Raw genomic sequence first — 11,779 nt, forward strand, 5'->3', positions numbered from 1 at the left:
AGAACAGCTAGGGTTACATAGCAAGGTGTGTATAAGTTTTTGTATGAGAGACTGACTTGATTTGTACACTTTCACTTAAGGCACAATAAAAAAATAAAATAAAATTGGAATCTGAGATTTGGAAGGAAAACGCTGCTACGTATATAATTCTTCGGTTAATTGCCCATGTGAAGAATAGATCACCATAGAATGTATTTCAATATAATACATAATAAAGTTGATGATTAACATTATACATTTTTATTAGAGAATCAAATACCATAAAATCTTGGTGACTGAAAATTAAATAAAATGAAAAATAATTAAAAAAAAAAAAACCCATTGCCATTGCGTCCATTCTGACTCATAGCGACTCCATAGGACACAGTAGCATTGCCCCATATGGTTTCCAAGGAGGAACTGGTGAATCTGAACTGCTGACCTTTTGGTTAGCAGCCAAATGCTCAACCACTGCGTTAATGAATAGGCTAATAAAAATCAGTTCCCTAAAGTGCTCAGATTTTTGAAAGATAGTTTAAGGACAAAACCAACATCTACAACAACTACTAATCAAGTAAGTGTGCAGTAAAAATGGAATTCATCATTATCAAACAATCATGCCAGCTGAAAATACGAAAACCCCTTACCGTCTGTTGATTCGAACTTGCAACTCTATAGGACAGAGCACAGGATTTCCAAAGAAAGGCTGGTAGATTTTAACTGCCAGCCTTTTGGTTAGCAGCTGTAGTTCGCCATAGCTCTTAACCACTGAACCACCAGGGCTCCACTGAAAATACCAAAACCGAAAAAAAAAAACCAAACCCAGTGCCATCGAGTCATAGCGACCCTATAGGACAGAGTAGAACTGCCCCACGGCATTTCCAAGGAGCGCCTGGCGGATTCAAACTGCCAACTCTTTGGTTAGCAGCCATAGCACTTAACTACTACGCCACGAGGGTTTCCGCTGAGAATATAAAAAAAAAAAAAAAAAATTTTTTTTTTTTGTGCCCCTTAAATTTGTAAAGACCCATTTCACAAGCAATTTTTACAGAAGTCTGGTATTAACTCTGCTTTGGATACTAATTTATTACACAGTTATAGGACACATTTGTCTTTTCCGTTTACTGAAGCATTAATATCCATACACTTAAAAATTTTAACTACAATTAACTAACCCAAACCACCACTAAAATTAACTTCTACTTCCAAAAAGGCAGTTGCAAGATGCAGTGTATCCCGTAACTAATAAAAATCAATTTCTTTCACAAAACTTTGCGGAGGGCATAGCTGTTGATTTTTAATCGAGAAATTGGTAAATGACCAGACCATTAAATTGAAGGCAGCAGGTATGCCCCCCCCCCGTTCTTCTAATAAAAAAGAATAAAATAAAAAAGAAAACATTATCTTCTCCGGAAGCTCTACATCACACGGTTACATACCTTGATTCTTGCTTTCTCTATAAATTCTAGAGGGGCTTTTCCAAACTCAAATCCAGCTCCAATCCAAGGAATCCAGCCCCCGATGCACGGGGGTAAACGCAAGTTCTTCCACTGGAGAAATAATAAAAGAGCAACGCAACCTAGGAATATAATGACTGTTGGAAAAAGTAATTCCACGTTTGTGTCCAGCATCTTTCAGAATCAGGAAAGGGAAAAAGTCCTACTGCCTTTGAACTTGCTCCCTCCAAGTTAGAGCACCCGCCAGGCCTCCAAACCTTTGTGTTGCAACTTCTGCAGCTTGTTTTCCTTTGAAACTCTCCCCGCTTCTCGCTCCAAGTTTTAGGTGATTTTTGCATTATCGCTCCCGCCCAACTCCACTTCTCATCAAGTGCAGACGCTGGAAACAGAACGCCGGAGCTGAACAGGGCCTGGAGTGGGCGGGGACTGTTCCGATCTCAGAGTGGGCGGGGCCGGGAAAGGATCACGCTCTGTTGCCATGGAGACTGGAGGTTGTGCCGCAGCAGCTCTTTGCTGCCGGCCAATCAAAGAACGCTGCCCGGTAGGCGCGAAGCCCGGCGAACTACATTTCCCAGAAGCCTCGTGGGCTCCGCTTTGTTTTCCTCCTGCTGGGTTGGGGGGCGGCCGCACCACTCCCGCTCGGTGCTCCAAGGAAGGGCTGCGGTTTCGCTGGGCTGGGCCTGGCCGAGCCGAGCGAGGGAAATGGTTCCTGCCTGGCCACTCGCCGGTTGAGGAGGGGCCGCCGCGGCGCCCGGGCGCCGGCGAGAAGGGGTGCATTGTCGTCCTGACCTGCTGCTGAATGTCCATCCCGGAGACTGAGGAGAAGCTCTTACCGCTCGCCCAGAAATGGCCCCGGGCGAGCAAGTTCCTGCTATCCGGCTGCGCGGCTACCGTGGCCGAGCTAGGTACCCGGCCGCCCACGTCAGGGCCTCCCCCGCAAATCCCCGCGGCCGGGGAGGGGCGGGCGGCTGGTTCCAGTGTGTGTGAGCTTCCCGCCGGCCGCGCCCTCTGCGTCCACGCCTGTCGGGCATATGTGGCAGGGTGGGCGCAAGGCCAGTTGGTGAGGTGGAGGGATGGGAGGGCTGAGCTGTTTTCCCTTGGAGCCCTGGTGGCGCAGCTGTTAAGAGCCAAGGCTACTAACCAAAAGGTCGGCCGTTGGAACCCGACAGCCGCTCCTTGGAAACCCCATGGGGCAGTTCTACTCTGTGCGACAGGGTCGCTGTGAGTCGGAATCGACTCGAAGGCAGCGGGTTACGGGAGCTCTTTTCCTTCCAATTTTGTCTAATAGCTTCCCCAGCGGCGTGCTGTGGTACCTGAATGTGTACTTTTCGAGCTGTCACGCCTCTATAGGAATCATTTTCCCATTCCTGAGGATGACCTTATTAAAAACACAGCCCACCTTGTCATTATTGAGATAACCTGTTTGTAATTTATATTATTACATAGCTTCATTGTATTATCGTCTTTTGGGTCCAAGCTGTGGACCCACCTTTTAGGACTTCAGTTATTAACCGATTACTTTATTGAATGCCTACTCACCATGGGCCAGATACTTGACCTCTTGAGCTTAACTGAGCTGTAATATAGTTTATACTTTGAGAGACTCTGAGAGGTCATTAGTATATAAATGCTACACCCAAGGAAGGGCACGCATTATTGCAACATTATTATAATTACTGTAATACTAGGAACTGTGGAGGCATAGCTGGAAAGAGCCAGGTTCTGATCTTCCAGAGTCTTACCGGTTGGTGGGGAGACGTGCAAAGACAATTGCAATGTGTTGTTTCATGAAGGTATTCTGAGGTATGCTACCAAAAAAAAAAACACAAAGAGCTTAAAAAGTTTGGGTTTTAAGAGCTTAAAGGAAAGACAGTTACAACCACCTGCAGGAGTAAGAGAAAGCCTAAGAGGCCCTTTGACTCTTCACTTCAGCCACCTAGAATGGAATTATGACCTTGCGTGAGCAGGTGTTTCTTCTGAAGGTTTTGTGAGTAAAGTGCCTTTGTCGTCCCTTTGAATTCTTTACTATGTATTTGAATATTAGCCCTTATGTTTTCTTTCCCGTTTAAAAAAATAGCTCTGATGTGTTATCATTTGTAAATGTTAAAGTTTGTCCTGTTCTAAAATGCATTTCTCTCTCCAGTAACCCAGCACGTTACTGTGCTTTGGCCTTTGTGCTCTTGGCCACTCCTGCCCTCTGGGCCCTCTGTTTTTTTCTCTCTCCTCCCAAAGCTGATTGGAGAATTTTTACTATTTATTGTTTTTACCAAATAAAAACACATCAACTTAAAAAAAATAATCGAAAGATTGCTAGATGATTAGATACAGCTCCATTTTTCGTTTGTTTGTTTTTTAACTGATTTTCCCCCTGTGACTCAATGGCTTTTGTAAAGGAGAGATTAGATTCCTCCTATTAAAAATGCCTGGAGAAAATTATGTGGAGGTAGGGAGGAGGGCAGTGACGTCACTAGGAGGGTGCGGACTGCACCAGGTAACAGGGGGTGACAACAAAATGACTGTCTAAAAAACTTTGGTACAGTATTTCAGCAGAAATTTGTTTTTTATAAAGATATCCCTATGCTTAGTTATAACCAAAAAAATTTTTTGTAAGCCCAGTTTGCATGTATTAATACACTTACAAGGCTAAACTCTATGCTAACTTACTTTTTGAACCTTCTAATGACCTGGTCGCATAGTGGGTAAGTGCTACGACTGCTAACCAGAAGGTTGGTGGTTCAAATCCACCAGGCGCCCGTTGGGATCCCTACGGGACAGTTCTTCTCGGTCCTGTAGGGTCGCTATGAGTTGGAATCGGCTCGACGGCAACGGGTTTGGTTTAATGAACTCCAGGAATAGGAGTCCTGGTGCCCCAGTGGTTAAGAGGTTGGCTGCTAACCTAACGGTCAGCAGTTCGAATCCACCAGCCGCTCCTTGGAAACTCTACAGAGAAGTTCTACTCAATTCTGTAGGGTCACTATGAATCGGAATTGACTCCATGGCAACAGGTTTGGGTTTTTTGGTTAATGCACCGGGAGCCCTGGTGGCGTGGTGCTTATGTGCTCAGCTGCTAACCAGAAGGTCAGGGGATCGAGCCAACCAGCTCCTCTTTGGGAGAAAGATGTGGCATTCTGTTGCTGTAAAAATTACAGCCTTGGAAACCCTGAGATAGTTCTACTCTGTCCTGTAGTGGAATCAACTCCACGGCAACGGGTTGATCTTTTTTTTAATGGGCCCCGGTAAGAGATACCGTTATCACCCAATTACAATGGCGTGTCAAATTATCTGGTTTCATCTGCACGGGCAACAAACGTGCTGTTGTTTTTATTCTGCTGGTGTTTTTATAGTTGCTAATTTTGTCAAATTTTCTGGTGTATTAGTTACAATATTGTGGTAGTTAGTGTTTGTGAACGTATGTCAATAACTTCTTTGAGAATGAAGTAGCAATTAAAGGAAAAAGAGAAAAATAAAAAAGGCTTCCGCTTAGTTACCAGTAAGGTAATTAATAATGTTGTAATTAAATGTAGAAAAATTTTACAAAATAATTTTGCTATTTATATGCTCTAAGAAATATTACCTTTAAGCAATTTACAATATCATGTTATTCTTTGATTAAAATTGCTAATAAACTTACATGTATAAGTTATTGATTTATATAACTCTGATAACTAAATAGAGAAATTGACAGTTTAAAACATGAAGTAGGGAAAAATGCTGTGTTTCTTGACATGTGTTTAGAAATATAGCTTAAATCTTAAATTCAGTTTTTTTCAATTTTAGTCTTTTTTAACTTGAAAAACATCACTCTCTTGCAATCATAAGTCTGACTTTAATGAAATTTTCAGGGTTAAAGTTTGAATTCTGGTTTAAAGGAAGAGTGACACATTAAAAAGTGACTTGGCAAAAGGCAGTGAAGGCCAGGAAAGGAAAATTCTGATGTAGTTAAATGTTCACTAAGTGCTGAAATGCTTGTGTATTTCTTCTTGTTTATTTTTATAGTATTGTTTCATTTATTAATATATTTCCATGTGTATTTGTCTGTAACTTCTACGTTATTATCAGTTATCTAACCCTAATCCATTAATGTATCTTGTGTAACGGTAAAGTTTAATGTTAAAATGGACATAATTTTGATGTAGTCCTTAAATGTTTTTACTTTGAAGTCTATTGTTTTCTTACCAAACTTTCACTTTCACCACACGAAACTATGTAAATGTGAATACATTTAGGCTGTGCATATGACATTGTGATTTAAAGGTTAATTCTAATTTTGCTACTTGTTTATGTCACTACTTTTGCCATTACATTCAGTGATGTGTGGAAATTAGGATTTACAACTAACGTTAGTACAAAAAACATTACTAAGGACTCTATATTCTCTATGGTCTGGTATAGAACGAGGTCCGTGGAGGGGGGTGGGCCTGACACCACGATTTACCTCACTGGTGACACCTACCCTAGTGATGCAACTTTGAAGGGTAAATCAAAATATGGAATGGTTTCAAGTACAAATCGATTCAAGATCAGAGCCTGAAGCATTGTTTAAGTAATCAGCAAGAAAACCAAAATTATATTGAGAGATGTGACCAATGCTAATATAAATGCATTGCCATTGATTGAGTCAATTCTGACTCTTAGAGACCCTAGGTTAACATATAGAGGCTTCTAATTCTTAAGACTTTTCAGGTTTCAAATGTCAATAAATCAGTTACTTAAATTATCTATACACAAGCTATTTCTGTTTTAGGGAAACTATCAGCAAGATGCTAACTTTTCCAATGACCAATGAGGAGATTATCTTGGAAAAGGCATAGAAAGGATTTTGTTCTAGGTAGCGGTCATTGAAAAAGCTTGTGTAATGTCAGTATTGCTGATAGACTTGTCAGAATCTGGTTATTTTAGCTATTTAGGACACTGTGTGTATAAAGTTATGAGCTTGATCTACCTTAATGTGGGCCAGTTAGCTTCATTCTGTTTTGAGGTAAAAGGTCTCTCTAATCCTAAATGTACACGTTAGAAAAAAAATTTTACAAGTACATTTGATACTTGTAAGGAGGCCATGCATAAAACTCATTAGTGCTGGAAAAACAATATATGCCATAATGAACAGAATGTTGAGTATGCCACTTCTACGTAAAAGACGCTATCATAAACTCCATATTGCATTTTCTGTATCTAAAACATCAGGTTGGTGATTCATCTTCATGTGAACATAACCCATGAAATTATAGAATTCAGCTTCATTCAATGTTTATTGAGAACCTCAATAAGTAGGACAGTATTTTAAAAGTTACATAGGATCTTTAAAAAAACAGTGCTGCAATAAATGGGTCATCACAGATAATAAAGATACTTTAAACTATTCCCCACTGGAAACCAAAATTAAGGACCAGACAGTGGACTAAAATTTCCATATAAAAAGAGCTCAAGGCTTGTAAATTTTTTTTTCCTGGTGAATTAGGATGCGTAGGCCTGGGGCCAGGAAATCTATAATTTTTAACAATCTCCCTAGATGATTTTAATGTATTCTAAAGTTCAAGAACCACTAATCTTGTCAGGGAAAATACTAGTCTTATGATTTTAGGATTTTTGTTTGTTTCTCTGAATATTGTGGGTTTTTCTCCTTATTTTGTTAGCAACCTTTCCTCTCGACCTCACAAAAACTCGACTCCAAATGCAAGGAGAAGCTGCTCTTGCTAGGCTGGGAGACAGTGCAAGAGAACCTGTCCCCTATAGGGGCATGGTTCGCACAGCCCTAGGGATCATCCAAGAGGAAGGCTTTCTAAAGCTTTGGCAAGGAGTGACACCCGCCATTTACAGACACGTAGGTATTTATCTTGATTCTAGCTGGTAAGTTTGTTATGAGTTCTGTGTTTATCTCCTGTGCTTTTCTGTTTATCTGTGTCCAAAAAACTAGGTTTTTCTACTACTGTGATAAACTCAACGGCACCTAACAACAACAACACGTGATAAATATATAGTTTCTTAAGGAGAAGACAACTAAGACCAAAAGAAAATGTTTTGTTATTAAGGAAGTACTGGCTTAAATTTTTAGAAATGCACACTAAAGTATTTAGGGATGAACTGTCATGATGTCTATAAATTACTTTAAAATAATTAAGAAAAAGAAAAGCAAATAATGGCAGAAACGTTAGTTATTGCTAAATTTCAATGATATACATAAACCCATTGCTGTCAAGTTGGTTCCAACTTAGGGTGACGCCATGTGTTACAGAGTAGAACTGCTCTATAGGGCTTTCTTGGCTGTAATTTTTGTAGAAACAGATGGCCGGGCCTTTTTTCTATGGTACAGCTGGGTGGGTTCAAGCCACCAGCCTTTAGGCTAGTAGTCAAGTGCAAACCACTTGCACCACCCAGTGATAGATTTAAAACCAAAAACCTTACCCATTGCCGTTGAGTCGATTCCAGGTCATAGCAACCCTCTAAGACAGAGTAGAATGTCCCGTAGGGTTTCCAAGGGGTGGCTGGTGGTTTTGAACTGCCAGCCTTTTGGTTAGTAGCCAAACTCTTAACCACCATGCTACCAGCTCCAATAATAAACATAGAGGGAGTTATATATTATTTTATTTTTCCGTATGTTGGAGAATTTTGCTAATGGTTTTTTTTAAAAGTTTAGATCAAGAAAGAAAAAGATAATTGATACCATTTTTTTCACTTTAGAAACTTTAAACATCAGATTTAATTTTTTTCTGTTCTTTGGAAATTAAAATATACTTGACTTATTAGCATGAAACTCTGTCTTATAAGTCAGAGATCTATGAAAGAGAATGTGGATAACTGTCTAATCCAACTCTGGCAATAGAGTAAATGCGTAGGTGCTTTGTGTCTCTGTTCCCCAGGCTACCTAATAGCTAAGTGGGCTGTTAATCACGTTTAAGGGAAAATGGTGGTAACTGTGCTACAGCCAATAAGAACACTTCTGTTTCCAAAGTGGCATTCACAAGAATAGGATTTTTTAGGTTATGGATAGAAGAATATAAACTTTGCTTCAGAAGAGGGTAGAACAGGCATGGCATTTTTTTTTTTCCTCTCTACTCAGTGTTTCCTTAAGTATAAAGGAACCCTTGATCAGAAAAGTACCCAGTACTAATATTTCCAGATTAATATTTTTAAAGCTTTAGTTATTCAGATGAGTGAGAGTATATTCTTTAAGAACTATCCAGAAGTATGCATAGAGATTATTATTATTTTGGGCACTTTGTGTATTTTTCAGTATCTTAAAATATTTCATCAGACGTCCTGAAATTTCAAAGAATCCTCTCTGTATGAATACCGTGTGTTGATTTTTATATATTTTTTTAAATTTTTCCATTCATGTTTTTTACATTTTCTCCTTTGCTTCCCATTGTTGTTTTGAGTTTCACGTCTTTTAATTTGTGTTTTGTTGACCATCATGTATTGCCTTACAGTTAATCATATCCTTGGCACTTGACTGAAAAGTTGCGTTAGTAACTTTCCCAATAAAGCTACTTATTCAACAAAATGTCTGCTATGTACCAAGCTCTGTGTTACGATTTATAGAAAAGATGTGGAATCTGCCTCGAGGAGCTCACAGTCTGATGGAAAGATAAGCAAGAAAGTCATGTTAATCTCAAATCAAATAATAAGTTTCATTATAGGCATGTGCTTGGGTAGCTCTGGGGGAACAGAAGAGACACATGAGAGGTATAAACAAGCAAACAGGAAACCTATAACATTGGGGGAAAGGTCATAGAGCACTTCCAAGAAAACATGTCTGAGTTGAGTTTAGAAAGACTAGGAGGAGATAGCCAAGCAGAGAAGGGAGAATCCATTATAAAGAGATGGGACAGTGAGCAGGAAAGGCTGAGGCTTAAAAAGGTGTGGCACATTTGAGTAAATGTCAGGAAGGCCATGTGGCAGGAGCATAGGGGGCACGAGAGAAAGACAGCTAGAGAGACAGACTGGGCTAGATCAGAATGTCCTTTTTATTAAACATATCACTGAATTCACCTTTTTAATGATGTTTTACACAGTGTATTCTGGAGGTCGAATGGTCACATATGAACATCTCCGTGAGGTTGTGTTTGGCAAAAGTGAAGATAAGCATTATCCCCTTTGGTAAGTTTAGTTTTGAAGATAATACAGTATTGCCGCAAATAATTGAGCATTTACTGCATATTTTATACAGATATCTATATATATAAATGTATATTTATACATATAAATTGTATATATACTATGTATTTAATATTCTAATATTAAAATAAGTCTTACAGACCACCTTCCTTGTTCCTTTTTCTATTGAGAAACTGAGCTTTGTTGTTGAGTTTTTGCAGTATTCACGTAGGTTTTAGAGATCAGATGCTGATGAGAATTATTGCAGCCAAAAACTTTTTCCCAGTCTGTAGGTAATCTTTTTGCTCTCTTGGTGAAGTCTTGGATAAACATAGGTGTTTGATTTTTAGGAGCTCCCACTTATCTAGAAACTGTGAACTTTGGAGTCAAACAGAATTGGGCTCAAATTCCTGCTCTGCTATTTTGCAGCCTGAGCAAACTACTTCAACTACATCAGGCATTTGTTTTTGTAGGATTAGATGAGATGCTGAATGCAAATATACGTCACTAATAAAGTTTATAACAGAAACAGACACAAGAATTGGTTACTGTAAATAATATACAGAGAAGTTATAGAAATCAATGAGGAAAATACAGAGAACACAGTGGGAAAATAGGGGAAGAATATCAATAGGCAACCCACAAAAGAACTGTTGTTCATAACGGAGTCCCTGGGTGGTGCAAACGGTTAATGTGGTTGGCTGTTAACTGAAAGGTTGGAGTTTCAAATCTATCCAGAGGCACCTCGGGAGAAAAGCCTGGTGCTACTTCCAAAAAATTACAGCCATTGAAAAGTAATAAACAAAATAGTGTGAAAATTACAGAGGAGGAAGCAGTTTTAAGATTCACAAAGAAAAAATGATAATTGTATTGTGCTCATCCTTGTGTGGAGAGACAGGCACTCCTATTGGTACAAGGTCTGTGGAAAGCAATTTGGCAGGACCTATCAAATTTATATAAATGTTCAAGTTTATTAGTTTAAATTTTTGCTGGTTAAACTATGGCATATAAAACTGTTAAACAGCTCTTTATGAAGTGAGGATAACCTTTAAGATACTGTTAGGAAAATCAAAATGCAGAACAGTTCTTTGTGCTTTTAGAAAGGTATATTTATACATATAAGCTTATGTATGCACACACTATCAAATGTAACTTAGTGGTAAAGAGTGTGACTTCTGGACTCAGGCTGCCTGGATTTGTATTTTGGCTTTACCACTTACTAGTTGTGTGATTTGGGCTGTCATTTTCCTGCTCTATGCCTCAGTTTCCTCATCTATAAAGAGGATATGACGGTTGTACTTACATCAAAGGGCTGGTATAAGGATTAAATGAAATTTGAAAAATGCTCACAACAAGGCCTGACATGTAAACATTTCAGCGAATGCACTAGTATCTCTGGGAGGGCATGTAAGAAACTAGTCATTGTGATTGCTTCAGGGCAGGGGAACAGGAGCTAGGGTCAGAGAGAAATTTACTACTTTATACACATGTGTGCCTCTTCAAATACTGTTTTACAGTAAAAGGACAGAAAATACTTCATCCCCCAAGAGACTATTGCAGTCATCTAGGTAAAAGATGGAGCCTGGCCTGAGAGAAGAGCAGCAGGAATGGATAGAAGAAGGTGTTTAAGTATAATAGTCTAGACTTGGTCACTTTTCGCTCTGGGAGATGAGGAGAAGGAGAAGTCTAGAACAGAAGGTGTTTCTCCAATGAGAGGAAAGTTTCCAAATTCTTCACTTTACAAAACTACTAAAGTAGTAGTTAAAACTTCACTATTAGGCTGATTTCGCCTATGCTATTTTTACTCTCCTGTGGTTAGAATTAAATTGTAATTAAATCATCAGTTCAGATGTTTTATTTCAACTCCTTGTGGTTTTAACCCACCTTCAGGACCATCATCTGCTTTCTTCTCTGATTTGTTTCGGTCTGTTCTTTTCTTCACTTTGTCTTAAATTTCTTACGCAGGGGACTGACGTCAATAGGGGAGTGACGTCAATAGGGTAGGGGGGCGCAGGGAGTGTGGACCACACCCCGGACTCTGTCAGAGGGGTGACACCAAAATGACCCCAGAGTCTGAGGCAGCAGTGGCGGTGGATGGGCCAGCTCCACAGGGGGAGGGGACACCAAGATAGTGGTGTCACTAGGTTTGGTTTAACCATCTCCCAGGGCTATAACTTGTCATCCCTCTGTTACCCACCAGTCACTAGGATTGGTGTCACCCAGTATGGTAACTCATCATTACCCCCATC

At 39.6% G+C, this 11,779-nt stretch overlaps 2 protein-coding genes across 16 annotated transcripts in view; one reads left to right on the top strand and one right to left on the bottom strand.

Annotated features, from left to right (window-relative positions):
* The window catches only part of LOC100658257 (24-hydroxycholesterol 7-alpha-hydroxylase), a 104,656-nt gene extending 102,588 nt beyond the window's left edge, over positions 1-2,068 (bottom strand). For 5 of the 6 annotated variants that reach the window (XR_010322281.1, XR_010322282.1, XM_023545222.2 and 2 more), the window contains exon 1: positions 1,419-2,068. Coding sequence is in view for 3 of the 6 variants with exons in the window: in XM_023545222.2 (XP_023400990.1) it covers positions 1,419-1,610 (192 nt within the window). In the remaining 3 variants the exon portion in view is untranslated. Of the gene's footprint in view, positions 1-626; positions 1,394-1,418 lie in introns of those variants that run through there. The other variant, XM_023545236.2, reaches the window with a different exon arrangement.
* Positions 2,069-2,096: 28 nt separating this feature from the next.
* The window catches only part of SLC25A27 (solute carrier family 25 member 27), a 36,297-nt gene continuing 26,614 nt past the window's right edge, over positions 2,097-11,779 (top strand). For 3 of the 10 annotated variants that reach the window (XR_010322287.1, XM_023545241.2, XM_064286965.1), the window contains exons 1-3: positions 2,098-2,341; positions 7,070-7,261; positions 9,449-9,533. Coding sequence is in view for 9 of the 10 variants with exons in the window: in XM_023545241.2 (XP_023401009.1) it covers positions 2,236-2,341; positions 7,070-7,261; positions 9,449-9,533 (383 nt within the window). In the remaining variant the exon portion in view is untranslated. The other 7 variants (XM_023545247.2, XM_003404451.4, XM_064286975.1 and 4 more) reach the window with 7 other exon arrangements.

The sequence above is a fragment of the Loxodonta africana genome, chromosome 1, assembly GCF_030014295.1.
Source record: "Loxodonta africana isolate mLoxAfr1 chromosome 1, mLoxAfr1.hap2, whole genome shotgun sequence".
Classification (NCBI taxonomy): domain Eukaryota; kingdom Metazoa; phylum Chordata; class Mammalia; order Proboscidea; family Elephantidae; genus Loxodonta; species Loxodonta africana.